Source organism: Poecilia mexicana, unplaced genomic scaffold (assembly GCF_051168715.1).
Source record: "Poecilia mexicana isolate PSO_F unplaced genomic scaffold, ASM5116871v1 scaffold_18, whole genome shotgun sequence".
In the NCBI taxonomy this organism is placed as follows: Eukaryota; Metazoa; Chordata; class Actinopteri; order Cyprinodontiformes; family Poeciliidae; genus Poecilia; species Poecilia mexicana.
Window position 1 is genome coordinate 7,695,876 of NW_028263387.1, and position 24,536 is coordinate 7,720,411.

The 24,536-nt window shown below is 39.8% G+C and overlaps 1 protein-coding gene across 5 annotated transcripts in view; it reads left to right on the plus strand.

Moving 5' to 3' along the window:
* Nucleotides 1-24,536, plus strand: part of LOC106926942 (phosphatidylinositol-binding clathrin assembly protein) — a 112,468-nt gene that overhangs the window by 40,497 nt on the left and 47,435 nt on the right. For all 5 annotated transcript variants that reach the window (XM_088015829.1, XM_088015831.1, XM_088015832.1 and 2 more), the window contains one exon: nt 4,118-4,260. In XM_088015829.1, the coding sequence (XP_087871955.1) occupies nt 4,118-4,260 (143 nt within the window). The remainder of the gene's footprint in view (nt 1-4,117; nt 4,261-24,536) is intronic.

Consider the following 24,536-nt stretch of genomic DNA (forward strand, 5'->3'; position numbering starts at 1 on the left):
GGATACATGTTCAATCACCTTAACTTTAATATCGCTAAAGAAAATGAATGGAAACTAGTTAACTTCAGTTAGTAAATTCAGTCTATCTGTGTGTAATTGAGGGTGTTTTCACACCTGATAATCCAGTAGACTGTTTGATTAGGGACCAAAATTGCAACATTAGTCATAATTCCAGATGCTGCAGTTCATTTTCACACGTCCAAATATGAATTCGGACCTTCACCAGACTTCACGTTCATTGAATCAAAAACTAAGTTTTTTGGCGGACCAGAGTTTACAGTTTTGGTTTGCTTCAGAGTTCAATTGCGCATTCACATCTCCCCAAACAAACCGGGCTTTCTAGACAACCGAACCAGAGTTTGTTTAAACCGGACTAAACCGGGCTGATGTGAATCCACCCTTAAACTATGAAAGTTTAAAACAAATTTAGGGTCTTAAAATAACTTTCCAAGTTGTGAATCTCAATATTATCATCGTCGGTATTAAAAAGTTCATGTTTGGTTGAATGCCGGCGTTTGCCGTCTGGACTTAAACGGTTTCAGTGTTGTGTGAAGTCGGCCATGCCAAGGGCAGTGGAAGGTCTCCGTTCCTGTTCTGACTCTACTGTATTATTACAGTGTTTGCATTGCGACGCGCATGAACTTGAAGGAGACCTGCAGTGTAAATTAATACAACCTCGTCATGCTGCAAATTCCTCTATAGCGATACAAATAGAAACTTGAAAAGAGCTCATTTCCCATGACTAATCTACAAGAAAAGTCTTCCTGAAAGAGGGGAAAAAAACACACTCAGTTTTGGGGCTCTTGGGCACTTGGAATATTCATTTATTTGAGAGGAATTTACATGGAGCTTGGTGTTTGTGAGGCATGTGCATGTTGCAAATGCACAACTAAATAAAAGAAGAGCGATATGAATGAACATTTGCAAGTAAGAAATGGAGCAAGTTGAGCAAAAAGCCGAGCTCTCTTGCATCGGTCTAATTTCTGAAACGACAAAGAAAACAAAAAAAAAACAGTTCTTTGTGCTCTCCTGCTGCCCTCAGCACATTCCCTCTCAGAGACGGGCCGTTTCATCTGTTCTCAGTGTGTTCAGGTTAATGTAACTTCCCTCATTTACCCAAAAGGCTGCTTCTCCTCCCCATCCTCAGCGGTTGACTGAACGTCTAGAAAAAAAATCGAGCCGAGGCTCCGCCTTTCATTAATAAAACTCATGCCATGTTCACTTTGAAGTTCTAATTTATGTTCCAATAAACTTTGTCGCAACCTCACAAAGACTTTCTTTGTAAAAAAATATAGTTTTCTTGACGATCTTATCGGAGTGTGCTGCCTCTTGTCCCTCGGTGTTTGAAACTCTGTGGTTTGGCAAAGCACCGCCCGGCTTTTCTTCTAAACGACACACATTCTCAGGGCTTTTGCTCACGTTTGTCTTGCACATAGGTACTGTGGCAGAATGGAACAGTACCCAAAAGGAATTTTACTGTTATTTTAAAGCTACTAAGAACCTTTGTTTTTATGCTTAATAGCATAAATGGCATCTACTGACTCCCTGTTGGATTCAGTAGCGAGTCTTGAATGTAGTAAAGACCAGTTTTTTTTCTCTAGTTTTGCATAAATGCATTAAGCTGTGGTTTGTGTGCAGTTCTTATTCTGCTGTAGCCATATTAAGCAAAGTAAAATTGTCAGTATTCATAAATCAACCAGTTTTGCTCTGTGGAAAGCTAAATAAGAAATCCTTATCTTCCTGAGAACAATATGCACCATATTAAAAGATGGAATGGGAAAATTTAATATGCATTTCCAAACATTCAATTCATCTAAACAGGAAACTAAAATCCATACAAACACAGATTGACTAAAAAAGAGCAACAACACCAATGAATTTGCAATCTGCTCGGTAAAATGCTGATTAATAACAGAAAAAAAAATCAGCTACATGAGCTATATGAGTTAAAACTAACTCAAGCCAAACATTTATCAGTGTTATACCGGTTACCCACAAGTTCAAAAGAACAGTATTTATTTATTTTATAATATTAAGCTTTTGTTGTATACTACCAAAGTGCTTTACAGGACATCAAAGAAAATAAGAGCAAAAACCTTTTTGCTTTTTTCTTAAAAAAAAAAAAAAAGAGAAATCTTCATATCATAAGCGCTTAAAAGCATTTTATAAGAAAAAAAAAAGTCAAAATGCAAATGTAAATTCAATCTCACACTTTAAATCACTCAGCTGTGATCTTGTAAACCGTTTACTGGAGTCTTTGATTAAAAGCTGCACTAAACTGTTTTTCCGTTGTGCCTTAAAGGAGCCTTGATTTACAATACCATTTGTGTCCATCGCCCTCGCTCATGCTTGTAATTCATACCGTCTACTATGAAAGCTGAAGCTGGCTGATTTTTGAACTTGTGTTTAGCTCGCAGGGCTTCATGCAGCCTGCAGTAAAAATCGATGTGTTGAGAAGCAGAGCTAGTTATTGTTAGTAGTTGTCCAAAAGGGCTTCCAGGCAGGGGCCAGCTGCTTTTAACTATAGGAGTCTGCTGCTGCTGCTGCTGCTGCTGACTGTGTACCACAAATGTTCAAATGTAAAAATAGGAACCCATTTCCTAATAAGCAGATTCATTCAGTCTTGTCAACATTTTTTAATTCTTCCTGTTAGTAGGAAGTTATTCAGTGTTTTTCGTTAAGCTAATGCTACTTAGCCTTTATTTTAGATTTTTTTTTCTGTTGACTAAAGTGTAGAAATGTTTGGCTTTTATTTTTATAATATTTAAAATTCTATTAATTTTTACCACAAATCTGTGATTGTATTTTTTATGAGGTGATAAAATTCTCTCTGCCGTTTCTATAAGAACTAGTTTCTTTACAATAGCTTTTTTTTTTTTTGAAGAGTAAATCATGTTACTAAATTGCTCTCTAACTCTTCCAGTCTTATGAACCAAGTCCTTCCAAAATCCAGCATATATGTTTCTGCAAAGCAGCATTGTTTTTGTCATTGTTTTCTCGCCAATCTTAACCATTGACTGGATCTTTTTGCAAAACATGTCAGATGCGCAGTGATTTATGGCTCTTATGTTTCATAACTGAGCTAAATGGCTTAAAAATGTAGCTAACCTTCAGCAGGTTTGTTAATATTACTTTAGCTAACTGTCAGCGTGTTAGCTAATACTCTACAAAACATGCTGAGGGTTTGCTAAACCAATATTAGCTAACATTCGAGAGGTTAGCCAATACTACTTTACTCAACCTTCAGCACGTTAGCTAATACTACTTTATCTAATCTAAAAGTTACTGCTTTTGTCTTCCACTTATTTCATTTGAAGCACAAACTGTCACTGAAAATAGCTAATTTTGAGTCGTCTTCACTCAGAAATCACTTCCACACTGAAGAGTGTAATTGTTATGACCTGATGTTGCTCAAGTTTGATCTTTTTCTTTGGGTTTTTGACTGAATCGTTCCTCGTCAGGGTCAGTAAAGCTGAAAAAAGTTTGATTACCATCAACAAGCAGTTCCTCTCTTTATGCTTCATAGATGTTATAATGTTAGAAGTTTCTTTAATGTGTTGATATAAAATAGAGAGGAGGATATTCCCAACAACTTTGACTTTTCCTTCTTTCACACACAGTAAGCTGGACTCAGATTTTATTGGCCTCCTCATTTAGGAAGAATTAAAACTTTGTTTTTCAGGAAATTGTGAACAGCCTTATCAGAATCTGATCCAAAGCCTTTAAAAATACAATAATAAGAAACCTAGATGGTTTTTATAATAGAGAAACATTGTAAAAGTCCTAAAGATCACAGACACTCTGCAACAGGTACCTGTCAGTATTGGAACATTCTAGGATCTTATAGCGCTCCGTCTGGCTCTGATGTCTGGGGCTGCTGGTTTTTATAGACTGACATTTCTGGACCCTGAAGTTGAATTTTCCCTCCCCGGTCTGTAAATGACTGACACCTGAACTTCTCCTAACACTTCTCCAGAGAATGGAAAGTCAGGAGTAATTTTTTTTTTATTGCCGTCTTTCTAAAGTTGAAATTTCATTTGATTTTTTTTTTTTTTCTTGCAGGTTTGTATTGTTGCTTTTAACCAACTTGTTTTGCTTGTGTGTGTCTGTGCTGCAGATCTGATCCACTGCACCAATGAGATGAACGTGAACATTCCCCAGCTGGCAGACACTCTTTTCGAGAGAACAGCCAACTCAAGCTGGGTGGTGGTCTTCAAAGCCCTCATTACCACCCACCACCTCATGATGTACGGCAACGAGGTACGGGACACACACACACACACACACACACACACACACACACACACACACACACACACACACACACACACACACACACAAAACCCCTCCAGGGCCGTCTGTGCCAGACTACATCAATAAGCAGTGTTATTACTCAACTCTGTCTGGCATGTTCGTAAATACAAACACATTAGGATGTTTTATTCATGTCCGCGTCGTCGGTTTGATCAGAAGGAAAGCCGACGTGTGTGGGATCGAGACGGCACGCGGAGGAACCGAGGACGCACGCGACGGACACAAAGCTCGGAGTGATTGAAACGGCTCCGGAGTGCGCAGAAATTAATTGGCTCAGTGCGAGCTAAAGGCAAGATGAGGAGACGGGGATGGAAGCAAATGAATAATCAAACGAATTAGCTTCAGAAAAAAAAAAAAAAAACATTGCTGGAAAGATAGACGGACCCGCCGCCCTCTCTGTAATCTGACATGAAAATTCAGCTACATGGTCTGTCCTTATTTGTCTTCCTTACTCTGCAGTGCGTAGAGTCTTCACGCCTCTTGAGCAATTTATTTTGCCTGGTTGCAACTTTGAATGCACGGTACCAACATTGATTTTACCTGATATTAATTTGCTTTTAACGCATCAATCAGATAAATCTCTGCCGATATAAACAACCGATATTTGTTTATCTTTTTGTCATCTGTTTCTGTTCACTTTTGTTTAACCTCGATGGTGTCGAAACGATTGTGAAAAATACATGTAATATCTGTAAATATTGGTTGTTGTTAGAGCTGTGTAATAATATTGATTTCGCGATATATATATATCGATATTTTCTTTCCTAGAAGAAAATCGATATTCATCCGCAAGTATCGTAACATCCAGCTGTCACCTTGCTCACTCACTGCTTGGTTCGCCGGGAGAGTGATTAGGTCATCAGGCTTAGAGTGATTCCTTCAGATGTTAAGTGTCGAGGTTAAAAAGGTATCAAACTATTCAGAGCAGGGTGCTTGGTGCACTTTATTTACTTTACAAATGCATGTAAGCTACAGTTTATACTGTTTAAATTAAAAGAAACATGTTTTCTCACCACTTCTTCAATTCATTTTGTCCAGTTGTCGACTTTAAGTCTGTGTCCATGTCCAACCACAGCCAGGTATTGTGTAGTTGGTGCTTTTAATCAGTTTTCAGTTAAATTAATTCAATCCAACTCTATAAAAGTCACAAAATGTCACCAAAATCACTCTGTTCCTCTAAAATGTTTCAGAAAATTGCAAAAGTTTATTGAATTGTATTGTTTGCTGAATATCACAATATACATCACATCGTGAGCAGAATGTCGTGTATCGTATCGTATCGTAAGATTATTGTATCACTACAGCCCTAGTTGTTGTCCATAATAGCTAATTTAATATCAGCTGTTGATATTGACCCAAATTTTCAAATCAATGCTTTTATGGTTGCAATCACAAACTTTTTGTTAAAATTCAGATTTTAGGCGACAAACAATTATTTCAGTATTCAATTATTCTATTGATTATTTTTGACGATTAATGGATTAATTGTGTAGTCATTTAACTAAAGCTTTTTTTATTCAAAATTAGAAATGCACCAAAATGCAAATGAACAAATTCAATTCCTTTTTAATAAGAAAATAAACATTTTACTGCCTGAAATGCAATAACATGACATTTCTTTTTGTGTATTTTTTTAAATCTTTTGTTAAAAAAAATATTATTTTTTGTACAGTTTTGCCTGGAGCACTGCTGAGTCTTTTTTTTTTTTTTGCACAAATGGTGTGTTTTTGAATCTCTATGCTCCAGTTTACGGTTAATCAATTGCTAAGTTGGTTGATATGCCAGTAACCGATTAATCATGAATAATATGATTAATTGTTTCTGCCCCAGCTTAAATAACATCCAGTAGAACTACGGGTGCACCGATTGCAGAGTTCTGGCCGATCACTGGTACTGATATTTTTAAATAAAAAAAAAAGCCTGACGTACCAATTTTGAGAGACGCCAATATTTTAGACAGTTTTTGTGTTTGCCTGAAAAGTTATTAAACTTATAAACAAAGTCTCTTGTTCTTAACCCCTAAAAACACCCTGTAAAGGAGATATTTGCATTTTTTTAAATTATTTTCTAATTTATTCAAAGCAGATCTTCACATTACATATTCCAGTTTGCATTTTTAGTGATCTTCAAATTTGCAACCAGTTAATTATTCAAGTCGTTCCCCTTGAGAGACAACAAGTTTCGCACATTGTGTCTTTACGTAATATTCAGATGAATTTGTGGCGTTCTAGTGGTTATAGTGGCTCGTCTCTGTGAAAACAGCAGTGGAAGCTCGACGCCGCTTTGTCTTTTATCGTACTGAATCGTCCGAGTGATTTGCAGACAATCCTGTTTAATCGCCACCAGCCTGTATTGTAAATCAGAGCACTTCTCAACCAGGTAGGGGGTGCCAGAGCTCATCCAGCACTCAACTTAATTCAGGGTCAAAGAGATGATTCCAGCAGAACACACGCTGCTGTCACTGCGACACGCCGTTTCACCCAGACAGACCAAACACAGTCATGCTTTTCGGCGGTTATCGTGAACCACCTGCTGGATTCAGCAAGTGGAATAACAGCGAACAGTCACAAACATCACACACCTGCTACTTTTGTTTTCCTTTTTCATTATGGAACGGGGGAGTTTTACAAAAACCTTTAAGCGCTACTGCAGACATGCAAATAAGTTTGGAAGTAGAGCAGTATTTTCCAAGCACAGAGTGAATGGATTAATTAAAACAACAGCTGGGAACTGATACAATGATGCCTAGAAGGTTTTGGAGACGCAAACCATTCCGGTTTTAGTAAGCTGTAGATATTCTTTGATCTGTTTGGACTTCATCGTGTTTATCTGGATCAGCCTGTGCTAGCTTGTCAGCATGGTGGCTTTTTCAAATAAGATTTTTGCTGGAAAATAGACATAATTAGATTCCTCTGAATGTCCGACTATCTCCTTTAAAGGAAGCCCATTGTGCAGAAGGTTTCTGTTCTGACAGTGTGACTCACTGAATGTAAAACCACTGAATCAAGCCCGGCGATTGGCCGTTCATATTAATACATCCTTTCTTCTGCTTTTGGTGGATTACTGCATTGAAAATCCCCCTTTTGGGATTAGGAAACCACCCACAACAAAGTGATGTCACTGAAGTTGAGCTCATTGCTCAGACCTACTGCGGTAGATTTTACTGATGAGGCTTTCATCACCAGGCTCATTTCTGGGAAACTCCTGCAAAGTAAATTGATAAAATGAACTATAAACTAAGCACAAAAATAATAATAAAAAATAACCTAGTGTAGGCAGCTGTCAGATCTGGTGTTGGGTGTTTTATAGTTGAATTCAATTGAAGTCATGATTATTTCTTTGGTGCAGATTTAAATTTAGACCCATTTACATTTTCCACAAGATATAAAGCAATAATACAAAGATAATCAGCAAACAAAACGGTTCTTTTTCAGATAATGTCAACAGATATAAGCTTCAATTCAGATCTGTGCTGCTTTTGTACTTAAAAACTGGTATGTAAAATAGGTGCTAATGAATTACACACCTAGGCATGGGCTGGTAGCTTAAAAAGTCAATTTCAAAACCACTTACAGTTTAAATTTTATATGGTGAGCAGACGAAAAGTCCCTTTTCCAATTATGTTGCTGTTAGCCGTCAGTCACCTGTTATGTGTATCATGCCTAAATATTTAGAAGGATTACTCTATCGGTTTAAAAACAAGCCAATTCAGGAACTTTGTCCCACAGCACAAAATAAAATCTAGCACTAAGATGTGCTTTACGAAGCAAATGTTAGCATGACTGTTGGTTGAATTAAAAGGTCTTTCAGTAGGGCAAGGAGACATCGCTAATAAATTAGCTTTCTGTAGCTCGCCACTCTTCCACGCATTAATCTGCAAAGAGCAGAAAAACGAGACATTTTTTTAGTAGTGAGCACATTTTACTCTTGTTAGTAAATTCAATAGACATTTTACAAAAATATTTAGTTATCATCCTCCGTAGTTTTTTCTGCTGCATTTTAGTGCAGAAACGCAACAACTAATCCTGCTGTATAAATTGTCCAGCATTTATTTTTCACAGATATAAGGATGTCTTCATCCTTTATCCATAGTTTTCACACACATACATACACATAAAAAAAATTCAATTAAGTTTCTGTAGCTGTCAGTTTTTTTTTAAGTGCCTAACAAGCTAAGAAAACAACAATAGAAATTAGGGAAAAATGCTACTACGTTACATGGCCTTAAAAGCCTGTCTAAAGAAACGAGTCTTCACTTTAGTCTTCAAGTTTAGTCAGAGGTGGTGCGACGGTCTGGAGGGAGTTTGTTCCAGAGTCCAAGTGCTGCCACCGGAGAGACCCTCTGATCCCGAAACTTCACCCTTGTTCTTGGGACATCTAATAAAAGTTGATTTGATGACCTCAGGGATCGCTCAGGTACAGGAAGACTTAAAAGGTCACATAAATCTGGTGGGGCAAAGCCGTTAAGAGCTTTAAAATCAAACGGTAAGATCATTTCCAAGATGGACAGGGCGCCGGCGTAAAGAAGGGCAGGTTGAAGTCGTCGTTGAGACTGAGGGAAGTCCAAGATAATGTAAAGTTTATTACAATAATCGAGCCTAGGTTTTGCAAACATGTGATTGGACCTTCTCTAAATCGGTGTGTTTAAAAAAAAAAGAAAAAAAAAAGAAAAGACTTGACCCCAGTCAATTTGAGGTTGAAAATACTTGCACTCATATTAATCTTTCTTGTGATCGAGGGAAGAGTGTAGCGCTTCAGGAGCCAGCTGATCGGCAGTGTGCAGCTGTAGGAACGGTACGATAAAGTTTAGAAGATTTGAAATGTTAACTCTTTAAAACCTGGTATAAAGACCTTGCTTTAATGATCACCAACAGTGACGATCAACACGCTCAACTGTGAGCCTCTAAATGGAAATAACTCATGAATAAATTTAGTTTTACAAAAACTACATTTATTCTAGACCTGGTTAGCAAAAATCCTATTTTTTTTTATTTATTTGAAAACCTATTTTTGTCTTTTTAACCTTACGACCAACTTCAGTACGGCCCAGTTCTTGTACAGACCGCAGTCTGTTCGGTTTGATGCGTTTGGCCTCCAGCTTCCTTTCGATGATGGCGGCAGACCTTAAAGAGCATCATCAGATCAGCTTGATAAGTTTGTGTTTGGAGCTCCAGGCTGAGCCGAACCACCTCCTCTACATTCCGGACATCATTACCGAACAGGCCCGCAAAGCGAAGTGAAAAAGAAAAGAGAGAAAGAAAGGAGATACTGACTGGGATTTTAAGCCAACTTTAGTTCTGGGACTTTTTTTTCCCCTCTCTCCCCCATTTGGATTTGTTGTATATTTTAACTTCAATCTGATGTCGGTCGGTTTCCCCAAAGAGTGGGTGCGGACACGCCACAGCTCTCCGTTTCGTTGTGTGCCAGCCTGCTAAAACCAGAAGTTGTTACGAGTGCAAACATTACGTAATCCTAACAACCCCCTCTGTCTGATAAGAGATCTTAATCACAAACTATAAAACAAAAACAACACTGCTCTCGTGAAGACCACAAACAAAAACAGGACAAACCTCAACCCGAGTGAAGTTGCCACACTTAAACAAGCAAAGCCCTGTAACGCCGACACGCCCCGCCAAGCGCATTCCTTTTAATTTCCTCCAATTTGGGGAAGCATTCCTTCCCTTTTTTAGACGGGGGTCCGCTCCAGTCCACGTTGCGTAATGCTTCCCTTTTGATGTCTCTCCGTTTTATTGCGCTAACATAAATTTCCTCTGAAAAGAGGAAGAGCCAAGTGTGAGATTGTTGCAGCTGATCCAACCAAGCGCCAAAACAGCCACTGCTTTTAAATCTTTTTTTTTTTTTTTTTTTTTTACTTTCGTCTCAGATGTTGTGTTGGTGCTCTGAGACCAAGCGGAGCCTTTGAATGATGACGGATAGATAAGCTGTGGTTTCCACAAACATGGCGTCGTCGTGAGCTGTCCCTCTATCCCAGAAAAGGATTGGAAATTCCTGCAACCGTTTTTTTTTTTTTTTTTAGATAAATGAAATCATGCTAAGTAGGTCACTGCAGCACAGCAGGAAGTGGCTGAGAGGTATTCCCGAACTGTCGGCTGATTTCTCTCCGAATCATCGCTGCAGATTGAACCTTTTGATTCCGTGTCACACTGTGCCTCCACACTGATTGCGGCGCTACGCTAATTGCCTTCTTCGGCGTTCAGCACCCCAGCAGCTGATAATCGTCGTGTCTTACTGCGCTGATTGAACTGTGATGGATAATAACTAATCTGCTTTATTTAAGAGAAACCGTTGGGATCCTTTTCTCTTAATCTAGATTTATTGTTTACCATTTATTTTTTGATTTATTACCCGCTGCAGGCTGGCGAATTTAAAGCAACGCGTCAAATATTCCCATTCGCAGCTCAAACTGCTGCATTGTCCAATACGGGTTATTATTTAATTTGGCCTGTTGAAGGTAGATAAGCCAAAGCTTTGAATACCAAATGTATATTGTGCAGTTCTATAATCTTGTTCTACAAATTAAAGGCACGAGGCCATGTAAGCATTAATAATTCAGCTGCCACGGGCATTTAAAATGCAGTATTTCATCGCCGATGCACTGCTGCTGCACTTATTAAATGTAGGAGCTAACTAAGTGTGCAGTGCAGTAATTGAAAAAATCTCGCAGCCTCTGTATACTGCGGCTGGTTTCTGTTTCAGAGGCCGGTAAGTGATGATTCAGGCCGTGGCATGTTCTCATCAGGCCTGTCAGGACGGCGGTGCTGACCCAGGCTCAGGGGGGCCAGGGGCCCGCGCTCCCTCGCAGCCAGAGCATCCATTATTGTCGAGGCGGAGGGAAAAGAAGCCCGGCAGTAAAATTTCCAAACTGCAAACCCTGGGAATTGGGGTCAATAGACTTTATATTTCCCTTAAGGTGGCGGTTTGTTGAACAAAACTTGGCTCAGAGCTCTGTCTGGTCAACTCTAATGGAAGTAGAGTTCATTTTAACGAAGAAAAGTCGTCACGTAGGCCACAGACGGCTTATCGTGGAGGTGGATGATGAAGCAAAGCAGTGGGTTTTTCCAACCAGGATGTGCATGCATCCTTAAGAAGTCTTAAATTCATAAAAATGTAAGTTAGCCGTAAATATGTCAATCACAGGTCTTAAATTTTGTTGTGACGGAACTATTCTGATCTCGTTCATGTTGGTTTCTTATTTGGGACTTTTCTGTCAGGCAAACATTGTAGTCACCCGCAAACGCAATCACTGCGTTCTGTGACTCGAGGCGATTGCGGCTAGCTAGCTAGCTTTTTTTTTTTTTTGTCATGCCTAAAATGTAAATTTATAAATTTTTTTGTGAATATATTTTATGTGTGATGCTATTTTCAATATGTGCTAAAAAGCTTGACACAACTACAATATAAATAAATATGCACATTTCTTTTGTACATTTCTGCCATGATGGAGCTCTGAAATGTTATTGCTAAATGGTCTTAAAGTCTTAAAATTGAATTTGTAAAACGTGCAGAAACCCAGTCCAACAGTAAAGACCTTACTTGGTTACTTCCTGAAGTGACATAACCAAAACCTTGAGTTTCACTTCCTTTTCCTAAGACTTATAAATACTCACAGGGCTTCCAGGGATGAAGGAAACGCTTAAAAGAAGTGACACAAGAATATGTGACAAGGAGGAAGAGCACAGATTAGAGTGAAAGCAGACACTTTTAAGGAACATGGGCGGGTTGTGATATCGGTCTTAAATTTTATTCATAATGGTCTTAACAAGGTTTTAAAAAGTCCTAAATCTGAGGTCGTGAAACCTGAATAGACGCTGTTACAGACGCTCTTCGTCGGATCTGACGGAGTAATCTTTGAAAAGACGAATGGGCATAAGTTTCAGTCTGTAGGTTTGCAATGGCCAAAACTGGAGCGAGGCTGATTATAAATGCATACCACACTTTTCAGATTATTTATTTAAAAGAAATCCATATGATGGTGACCTTCTAGCTCCCATCCATTTCACTATTCTTCAGTGCTTTGTGGCCGTCTATCACATAAAATCCCATTCATGAAAGTTTTTGGGTAGTATTGTGACAAAACCTGAAAAATGAAATACCTATGAATACCTGTGCAAACCACCATGTGCTGCTTTCTCTCCTGCTTGGACTATGCAGCTGCTTTAAATGCATCCAGTTTCCAGCTCGTGTCCTCTCTAATGTATTCAGCTCTGGGCTTTGGAAAAAAAAAAAACGTGGGGATTTGCCATTCAGAGCAAATGGCAGGTGAATTAAGTTTTAATATCTCGTCTTTGCCTCGGCTGCCGTATTCGTTAAAAGGTTTTCGGATGGTGATTGGAGTAATGGAGAGTTTTTAGTGGCTGTGTGCGGCAGGTATTGATGCTCGTTTAATTTTTCACCTGCAGTTTTTTTTTTCCCCCCTCTCTGTTGGGTAGCTCCCCACTGGGACGGCTCGGTCGATATCTTTGACAGCAATTTTACTTTTCTGTTGCTATAAACCTTCTCTTCTGCTGCAATCTCACAAGAACGTTGCTGAAGGATCTATTATCGCGTTTTCACTCCCTGGAGTTTTCGACAGACGGATTAATTTGAGCTTTCCACATGAACTAATGGCTGAAGTTTAAATTGTCCAATAACTACATGGAGGCGTTGCGATGAGAGCCTTGACCCGACTCCCCGTCTGGCTTTTGTGCCAGTTCTTATCATTTGTCAGCTTGTTCCTGTCCTTCCAATACTTTTTCCTTTTTTTTTTAAATCAAAGACCAGTATGTACCAAAAACAATCCAGCAGGAAACTCCAAACAATGACTACGAGAGCCATTTTCCAGCCGCGCTGCTTTTCTGGCTTCCCCCAGGGAGTCGTCTGGACCCATCCCCCCGGGGACCGTCCGGTGGTCCGAGGACCGAAATCTGAACGGGGTCCCCGGAGAGGCCGAGAGGAACTAATGGCAAATGGAAAATCAGAGAGAGTGTAGCAGCCAGAAAGATGCCATGTAAAACGGTACTGGAGATAAGTGCTGGAAGACGAGAGAATCGGGTCGTGTTCAGGTCAATGTTATTTTAAAATACTTATTTAAAGCTTAAAAGCACAAAATGTATCTTCCCCCCTTTGCCCTCCAATAAAAAAACAAACAAACAAAAAAAAACAAATAAGTCATGCAGAATGACTTGAATTATTGGAGGGAGATTTAATCCAATCAGATCTAATTTTAGTCATAATTCAGTAATAAAATGGTGGGTCTAGTTTCACAACAATAAAAGTAAATGTTTAGGTATTATTACGCAGTAACTTTTACTTCATTCTATCTCAGGATAAAAAGTTCTGATGGAAGTGACCTATGTGAACATGTATTTGATATGAAAACTTTTAAATCACTGCTGGCAAATCATTCTCTGTACCTCTTTCTCTACTTTCTTTACTGCTGCTTTTGTCTCAGGAGCAACAAGGTTATGCGATTCCCATCTAGGATATGGCAAGACCTTTTACCAAATTATTCTTATCCTCGCTTCTGTTTGGAAGTAATTTTCTTAATCCCACAGACTGGGTTTTAAGATGGGGAGAGACTGAAAGAAGGATCTGTCAACTAAATATCTATAAATCCATTCTTCCAAGTAATAATGCACATTTCAAAATCCAGAAAAAAACATTCTTCCTTTCCACAACTAACGGCTGTTTTCATTACACCCATCTAAACAATAAAATCTTTTTAAAATTAAAATTCTTACTAGCAGAAACTTGAAGCAAAACTCATGTTTCAAATGGAAATTAAGAGATGGGTATGTTTCTGATTAGATCTTAAGACGGTTTGCCATAAGCACTTAAAGCTTCATTCAAAATGAGCTGTTTTAGGGTCTGTTGTCACTTTAAATCCAACTAATCTGCAGCTGGCCACGCCCCCCTCCTACTCAACATATAACATCAGATGTGGAGATGTGGAGTTATACAACTGTACATCTTTGATAAGCATTAGTAGAGCCTCCTGCACAACCAACAAGAATGCAGCAAGTAGTTACAGGATGGTAAGTCGGCAACAAAACATGTCTTTTCCAGCAGGCATTGTACAGTGCATACGGTGGGATAACCAGCTGACCAAATATCCTGGAGCTCAATTTGGGTTGCTAGGTAACGGTCCAGTGCCCGTAGATTATTACTTAACAATCAGGAGGTTTTTTGAAATGCTTTGTTTTCCAGACACCAAAAACATATTCACGTTTTGCCAAAAAATCAACACAAGCGTTTGGGTTGTTTTTAGAAGTCATAAAAAGCCAAATGGAAGTGCAAAAATTATTTAACTACTTTTTAGCATTGATCTGCCCTTTTAAGGTGAAGAGTGATGGCGCCTTAACTGAAAGCATCATAAAGGGACTTTTCTCTGAGACCTCCAAGCTGTAGCCAACACAAAAGCTGAGAAGACTTCCACATTGATCATTGAAAGTCAACAGCTCGGCCTTCGCTTAAGCCTTCGGCTTTTATCAACACCTTAACTTTCAGCTGATCCCAAAGAAATAACATTTCAGACGTCTCCCTAAGCTCTCACGTGAAGAGAAACCTTCACAACTTTCTGTTTTTTTTTTCTCACTTTGCTTAGAGACCACCTAAATCTTCCCAGACCTTAATGTACCATCTCACACAATGCTGTGAAACCCCTTTTTTTTTTTTTAATTAGTTTGTTTTCAAGGGCATGCTGGAAAAGAAAAAAAAAAAGACTACTACCCATCATCCTTTTCTTCCTCTGTGCAGAGCAGTTCTAAATGCCAGAGGGGGGAAATTACAGTGTGATTGATTGTGACTCGGTGCATAGGGAATCAGGATAGAGAGCTGTGGTTCTTTACATCCAAACCTCAGGCTGGGAAAGGCGGCGAGCGAGACGGAGGGTGGGATGTGTAAGGGAGTCATTCAGGACACGAGGGGAGACTGGGCACGGTCAGGCGAGGACACCGGCAAAACCGCTGACGACGGCAGGACGCGCCGCTTTTCTTTCTTGTCCCACAAAATGTTTCTGCGGACGGAGGGGGAAGGAAAAGAAGTAAATTCAGGCAGAGCTTGCTTGGGCACAACACTGGTCGCTGTGAAAGTTACAGCCCATTTGTTTCGTTGACGTCACAGGAGCAACGTCATTGCCACACTCCCTCTGCACCTTTTTTGGAGGGGCCAGGGGAGAGGGGAAGGAAAGCGATTGGGGGCACAGGCAGAGGGACAGATTAAAATGAAAATTGTGCGTTTTGTAGGCGTCCGAGTAGAAGAATGCAAGGAGGGAATAAAAAGATGTAGAAAGTGCTGACGCAGAAGCTCCCGGCCAAAAGGAGGACGTTGTTTGCTCGAGCTGCCGTTCAAGGAGGTCACCGTGACTGTTGGCGGCGGTCGCCGATGGTAATTGGGAAAAGCTTAAACGGCGGCGTCGCACACGTGTTTTTCGTCCACTGCTGGAACACAAACGGAAACGATTAGCAGCACACAGGAGAAGATGGATGATGGATGTGCATCAAGATGCCTGCTGTTTAACTTCAGAATATCCTGTCTTTACGAAGTGAAAACTTCATCAACTGACACATTTCTAAAATAATCCACATAAACAAGAAAACAGATTATTCAATGATGGAATAAAAAAATGTTTTGTTTTTTTTCTTCCTTTCCCACTGAGCTCAGCAGGCGCCACAGGCCACCAGCCTGCTGGGTCCTACAAGCCAAACACAGATTCTCCCAGTCAGAGGGGCCTGCATACTGGTTTTGCATTCACTTCTCGAAATGGACAATTTCCAGTGCAGTGAACTCATGCCACCTGAACCTCGTCATACTTTGTAACCTTATCGTCACAAACTTCAATGTATTTTATCTGGATTTCATGTGATGGACCAAACCAGAGTACTAAATTATTATGTAGTGGAAGAAAAATAGTGCATAATATTGACAGAGGAGCGACTGTCAAAGTTTGGATTTTGTGTAAAAAGTTGTGCTTGTAGTAATGAGCACTGAAGTTCTAGATTCCTAAAAGCAGCTGCTGTTTTATCATGTTACAGACTATGAATGCCATTTTTAGACTAGGGTTGAAACGATTAATCGTGATGAATCGATTATTGAAATAATTTCCAACTAATTTAGTAACTGTATTCAGACTCTGAAAATGTGCATTTCCTGAAAGGACAACACCCTCATAGCTGTAATTACGCCTAAACTGTACAAAGATATATACATTTTGCATTTAGGCTAATAATCAAAAAGCCTTCTTCCCAAAATTCCTCAAGTGGAATAATTTGAGCTTCATCTAATTTAAATTCTTTGAAAAAAAAAATAAAATTCAATAAAAAATCCTCTTCAAAACGCCTTTTACTGTCCAATTATTAAACAGTCGATGCAAAAATTAATCAATTATTCTTACTTAAAAAGGGAGCTGAATTATTTATTTGCATCTATTAATGTAATTCTAATCTTTAAAAGAAAAAAGGCTTCCGTGGTCAAATGAAAAACCTGAAGAAAAAAATCTGATTAATCATCCGAACAATCGATTACTAAATAATTGTTTGTTTGCATTCCTATTTGAAATGAGGATGCCACTCTACTACGCTCCATGTGAAAACCCAGTCACAGACCCAGACGTATTTTTCTTTAAAAACGACTTAATAGTGTTGTTTTTTTCCCTTTTTTCTTTCAATACTCCACTCTCAGTTGATCCGTTTTGATTTTATCCAACACCTTTCACTTATCCCGCTATCTCTGACAGGAAACATTCTCGCTGCTTCTTATTTTCCATATCTTTACTTCTCCCGCAGTGAACCCTGCTGTGGCAGGCGGGGGGCCGGTGCTGCCAGTGAATTAATAATGACGCTCGGACTAATCCACAGAATGTGGAATATTTTCAGTCATATAGGGCAGTGTGAATTCTATTTCAGAAGCTATGGGGGTGTTTTTCCCCTTAAGGTGCTCTTCATTTCATGTCTTTTTTCTTTTTTTGTAGTTGTAGGCTCTACTTGTGAGATGTTGCTCTTCCAGGCTGTCCTCAAGTGTCAAGTTTAATTGGAAGAACACTAATTAGCTCTGTGGGTAGCGCTAGTATCCATAATTGAACCCAAACCCTTAAATCTACTGTACCACTGTATTCATTTTGTGGTTAATTGCCAAAACTGGCAGGTTTCTTTGTGGGACATCATAGTATTTATTGAAATAAACAAATCTTTTTCAGCTCAGAAGTTCAAACGGGGGCAAGCATGTTCATCAACAAAGAATGTTGTGGAGTGTGACTCGCTACCAAAAAATACGTAAAACGCCTAAAAGATAGCATTTTGATTGGGATATGCTGCTGCAAGTTGAAACTGCAACAAATGCAATTTCATAACCAACAGTGTTGTGGTTCACAAACTGGTCACTCTTTGAACCAGTGCAGGAACCATTTAGGTTTCTTCTGCTAAGTGGCCATGTCATACAAAGTTGTTGGTTTCTTGAAAAGCAGCTGAAGTTCTTTGTGTTTTAACGTCCAGATTCTTGACACAGCCGAGAGAAAGCGACTCTAGTGAACAATTGCTGCGCAAGAGCTGTAAACGGCGTTATGTCAGAGCCTTGAGGTAGAAATGTTGGCCTGGAACGTGTCCAGGCCAACTGAGACTTGGAGAGTACTCTGTTTCAAACAAGAGCCAATGAAGTGGTTCCACATCTGCTCTGGAGCTGGTATAGATAAATCGTCTTTTTTTTCTCTCTCTCTCTCTCTCTCCACAGCGGTCCTCCACATAATGCTTCAAAACACTGGAATGACTCTGAAATTATATTTTAGATGTGGTAGTTACAGTGACCTTAATGGCATGGCTGTAAAAGAGCAGTCCAGTTCTTTGAAGGTAGTAGAGCTGAACCAGATATGAATAGATTTAATAGTGCGATACTCTGTATTCATGGACTTTATTGCCCAGCCCTAACCATGTAGAGCACTGTTGTTAAGCTAAACCACTGCAGAGCACTTAGTGCTGATAAAGCACATTGGTAAAATTAACATGATTATTTGCCTAACAAAGTATTCAATTTAATCTCATTGGAGATTGTAATTACATGCCATCAAAATGACAACTTAAATGAGAAACATGTTTGAAAGCAAGTGGAAATGCCTTCTGATGGGAGCACTGTTAAGGTAGGCTTGGTCGACAACTATGGTATTTTCTTAGAACACTGTTTAGTGATGGTGTTATAATATAAACCAGAGCTGAACAGGGGGAATTATACATTGCGTTTGAGATTAAACTTTACAGATGAATATCGCTACAGATCCCTAACATTTGAAATCTAGAGTGAGTGAATATCTGTGGTGCAACGTAACATCCTGGCAAGGTGAAAGGGTAAAAAAAACTAGCATGCTGCTGTTATGGTTTGGCTAATTATATGGCATTAAAAATAAGATTTCATGTAGAGGATGAAAAACATCCCACTTCAGTGACTGTGGAACAGGATCTCAATTAGATACCCTGTTCTATAAAGCATAGAAATAAAATTAAAACATTTTCTTCAACCATGTTGCATGATTGAGTATAAAGTGTAGACGTTCTGGTTCAATAATAGTGAGACACTTTTATCGTAACTGCAACTAGATCTGTATGGTTCAATGAAGCACTTCAACGAAAGTGAGATAGAAATGGCGATAAATCATGACACAAATTAAATACGAGTTTAACCAAATTACCATAAATCACACATATGCTCTTATGCTACAAAATTACATAAGTCCAACTGAAATGTTGCAGCAAGGACCTCATATTTTATATTGCTTATTCTCATTCTATGCTATGCAGATTTTCTGTCTGCGCTGATGAAAAATTAATCTCTATAAGCTTAGCAGACAACAGTAACATATAGTTTCTGATTAATTTATCTAATAATTATTTAATTTCTTCCTGAAGCACTTAAAAATGGTCCTTTCTATAAAAATAAAAGGATCATTAGGACTGTGCTGGACTTTTTCCAGAACTTTCTTTACTTTTTTTTTTTTTTTTTTTTTAAATAAAATTACTTTAAAAACTGCGGGGGCTGTTTCGGTAAATCAAACCTCTGTTACACAGGATCAGAGTCTTGCTCCCTGACTCTGTGACAGCTGTAGTTTGTGGTTAGTGTGTAGAGGTAAAACAATGCGGTCATGGTGGTGCACAACCAAACTGGGCTAGGACGAAAGAAAAAAGGGGAAAAAAACGTGTACAGGTTTCGAATGACTCATATGGCCGCATCCCTGACCCAGCAGACAGACTCATTTCACCGGCAAGATGCAGCAACTCCCTGGAGGGCTGCAGCCTACACACCATTAGCCTCATCACCTTCTGGGCTCAGAACCACACGCGGAAACGTTTCGCTGCAGCAGCCTGTGCGCACTCCTCAAAATGTTTAAATATAGACGTTCATCCTTAATCCCATTGTCCTCAGCACCCATCCAGCTTCACATCGCAACCGCTTCCTTCACACTTTGATCGGATTCAGAAGCTAAACGGTTGATTGCATAAGAGAGAGTAGAAATGAGGAAGAAGAAGGCGGGAGGGAGGAGGAGGAAGTGGAACAATCCCAGGCTGGATTTAGAGAAGTTAAACAGCAGCTTGTGTGTACATATTTGGTTCTACCTTCCCGCATACCTGTGGCCTCGTGCGCACAGTTGCGTTATGTTTGTGCGTCTGTATTTGCACAAGGGCTGGTTTCATTCAGCGTGGCCTTGTCACGACTCATTCTTCTTAAGTGAGTCACCACACTTCAGTAGAAGTCTGCTCCAGTAGATTCTAGTGATTTAGTTCATGCGGGCACTGTTTGGACTGTGGACACAAATAATTTGCCTGTAGACTCTCTGACCCCCCGTTAGGACATGAGTCTCCCTTCCTGGCGCATCCCCATTCCATGTAAACAGGCCTGTGACTGTTTTGTCTCCTTTAATTTGTTAGCGGGGATTATTTTTGGCCCTCCACGATGAGATCCAGACTGCCTTTTCATTCAGCTGAAGTATTGTTAACCAAGACAGGGAATCTCATAACTTCTAGGCTTGTGGGCCCGCTTTGAAAGCAGAGAGAAATTTTCTCTGCCAAGATCAATAATTCCTGTGCTGGTGGTTGTTCATTGACTCTGCGTACACAGTGGCAGGTCCAAAGAGAGTTTAGCAGTAACTGTTTGAGCTTCCCCTTTTATTATGTAACGTGATGTCAGCAGTCTTCACAGGGTACACTCATGTTTACATATATCACTGACTTTTTCTTTTTTCTTATCTAGAGGGAGCAGAGATGAAAGAATCCCAAACTGAGCTAGATCAGAATTTTAGGGTAGATGTTGGACTTAAGCCTAGATGTAAAATTTATTGCCGCTTTCAGGGATAAAAGGATTATAGAAAAATATTTCATTAGAACAAGTAGCAGAACATAAAAGATTTATAAAATGTGTTGAGGTACGTTCTTTTAACAAGACACTCATAAAGCGAGTCGACCTCAGCCCCATGGTGTTGCCATTGGCAGTTTTTCTACCAAACCGGTTCCAGTTGTAAATTGGTATCGCTTGATTAACAACGGTTCTTTTTGTTGCCATGGCATGTGCATTAGCTGATAACTGACATAGGATGAGGGGTTGAAGTTGGGCTACCACTGTTATGCCCCTAATGGCACCCACATAAAGGCGTACAGAGGTCCACACATCCTGGAGGTGGACTTAAAACAGACGACCACTGGACATTTCCTCATAATGGTATATTTTTACGACCATGTACTTTGTCTCACAATAAACTGCTCTGTGTTAAACGGTGTTCACATCAAACTGTTTTGTACGCAATGCCAAGTTTGTAATGTTGAGAGTCGATGCAACCAGTTGCAAGGATGCGAATCAGCCAGACTGGCACTTTTTTCTAGGCGCCCAACTAGTTAATCAAACTTGCTACAATCCATTCCGACTGTGGGAAATGGAGGAATTTGTCTCGTGACACGTAGACAATCTGTACGCTCGACTAGGAAATTTCAACCGTTTTCGGAAAGTGTGCACGGAGTCCATGCAGCTGATAAAATACACGCAGTGCAGCTGAGTACGTTGGAGCCTTTAATCATCAAGAGAGTAAGAACTGCAGTGGTGAGTCTGTGTCAAGTAAGGAGCAGAAAAAACAGCACACCACGGAGATGACAAATGATGCATTTGTAATCATTTCGAATGCAAATGACTGGGCAAAAAGCTAGAGCAAAATATTTTAAGTAGAGATGTGCCGATCAGGTTTTTTCCTGCTGATTCCGATCACTCATGAGGGCCGATCACGGCCGATCACCGATACCGGTCACATAATTATTATTTTTTTAATCATAAGCACTACTGGTTACATTATGTGGAAAAAGTAACCATGAATTCACCTTAATTTAGACAAAAACTTGTTTTTAATAACTTTTTCCATGAAAAAAACAAAACAGTCATTGTGCAAATTATACTGCTATTGATAATACTATCTTTAACAGACTGAAAACATATGAGGGCTCTGAAGAGGCTAATTAATGCAAAAAGTCAAAATAAAACCTCTCAACATTGCCAAAAAATTCAAGTATAAAACTTAACATTCAAAGGCAAAAACAGGTTCCATTACAATAAACAATCCAGATTTACTGAATGAAAACTTCCTGATAGCAAGGCGGCTAGCTGATTACTGCTAGCTCTGATTGGCTGTTTCTGACTGAACGGAGTAATTATGCAGATCAGGGAGGAGATCGATTATTTTTTTAGAGATTATCTGTCTCATGTTAGGACAGCGAAAGTTTTAATATGTATGTAAATTTTTTTTTTTTTAAGTTAGATGCTGCAGCTTTAAGCAGAGGTTCGGTGTGAGAGTCACTACCAGGTGGAGCAGAAGCGAAGCTCCGTCTGTGAAATATTACTACCTGTAGCGTAGCAACGGTTCAACAGGAGAGCAGAACCAGCGTCTTGCATCGCAGCTCGAAGACTTAAATAATTTTGCGGGTTATTTGTTTAGCTTTCTGACAGTCATGCTAATCCGGGTGAGTGTTTGTAGCTGTGCGCTGCTTTACCTGCTGTCTGATCCTCCGTATGTCTTTTTTACTGCAGTGAGCCTCGATGTAGCCAAACTCTGTCAAGTATGGCATTGTTTATATGTCGTATTAGCTTCGTTGTGTTGATGCATTTTGACCTGCTTCAATTTTCCGCCGCAACACGCAAACTTCCCCATTCACTCAGTGCGTTATAGTTACACATCGCTTAGGATTTGTTGCTGCGCGTTTGCGCAGTGTGAAGAAAAGAGGAGACCAGCTGCACAGGCAGGCTGCGAAATGAGATGCAGGTGATCAGTTTGTGTGATTGGCAACAAGAGACCGTGATCGGCGATCACCGATCATACACTTTATCACGGAAATCGGCCAATTATGATCGGTGGCCAATCGATCAGCACACCTCTAATTTTAAGTTATCTTTTATTTAAATTTTTTTTACAGAGAAATCAGAATTGGGTCAGTCAGTATCGGCAGATTCGACCTTTGAAAAGACTGGAGACGAGAAGGCAGCCTAAACATAAACCAGCCGTAGAATTCAGATTCATATTGAACACCTCAGTTTATTCTCAGATCACTGAGCACTGAAATGGTCTGCTCCGGCACGGCCTTGGCTTCCCCTCATTATAACCTCCGACAGGTGACGTTAGTTACTATGGTAGCTACCAGCTTGTGCAGTTTTGAAACAGAATTAGGATAAGAGGCAGATTTGGTCAAAAGCTAGATGCTGGCAGCACTGCTGTATGTATAACTATTTTTCACAGCTGAAGCAAGGAGAGGCATCTTCACGCATCAATAATGTATGAGGTTGTTCTCCAATATGCTAACATGAATTATTTTACAAGCCAAGCCGACCTGTTTCTCCTTCTCCCCCAGCCTCCTCACCCCCAGGACGCGGTACATCTTGTTTTTGTCTCCCGCTTTGGCTCCCCTTCTATTCTCAGACCCCTTTTCTCAAAAAAATCTGAATCTCCTCTCAGAAGTGCGTCTTCTCCTCCTTTGCTGAATAATCTGGGGCTCAGCGGGTTTCTGAGTCTCCCTATGTGTTTCCCCTCCACATCTCTGTGCTCCTTTATAGAATTTCTCCTTTTTAACCACATCCATGCGTAGTGTGTGCGCGCCCAGCGCCTCCGCCTTTGTGCGCTATGCTAAGGGAGAAAATACAGATTCTTGTTAGATAGGATGGGGATTTTGATGAGGAAGAGAACTGTCGGCACACAAGGAGAGGCAGAAAATCCAAACTTGTGAAGTCTCGAGTTTTTCTTTTAAATATTTCTGACTCTTCTCGGGTTTTTCTTTTTATCTGTGACCATCTCTAAGCTTCTCCATCCTCACTGGGGGTTCGTCCTGACACACTAATCTTGTAGTATTCAAAGCACATTAGCGCATGCTGCTGTGTGGTAGTTTAAAAGCTGAACCCTTTTTTTTTTTTTTTTTTTTTTTTTGAAAAAACAGCAATTTGACTGTCATTTAACAAGCAACAATACAGAGCCTACAGCCATGTAAATGTCTTAGTAAAGCTTCATCTGGGCAGAGTCGTGATCTGAGCTAAATGTTAACATCACCATGGCAACTTGCTCTAAAAACATGCAGAATTTAAACGGGTAAGATTCTCGTTCGTTGCTACCACTCCGCTCTTGAGCACCTTGACATTTGCTAATTCGCTTTGAGCATAAAAACTTTAAAAGGTTCTTTTATTTCTGCAGATTTCTAGTGAAGGACATTCATACCACTAATGATTACTGGACACGGACGGGGTGGAGGGCATGGCGGCTTATTTGTGTCTATCCATACATACAGAAAAAAGGTCGATGTAAATGAAAGACATGCCTTTCACCAGAATGGTAAACAGTAGCTGAGAAATCTCAGAGCTTCGTCACCGGAGGCCAAGCCATTGGCAGAGTTCAATAATAAAGCAGCTGCATTTCTTTTAGCTGCAGCCTCATATTCTGAGTTTACTTTGAAAATATCTTTCGGTGTTATCATGTGGTATGAGTGTGGGGGGAGATTTACAGCGATAAACTATGATTGATGATGTTGACAAACCTCAACTAGTCGAATTCAAATTCTTCATTTTGTTTTTTTTTTTTCTTGGAGCATATCTGAGATATCTAAAAGAAAATGCAGTTTGGAAGGATCAATGCTACGGGACACGCTAGTGAACTGGAAGTGATCCGCGCCACTGAACCGCCATCTTGGAAAGCGTTGATGAACCATGGCTTCCAGACGAACAAAAAGAAA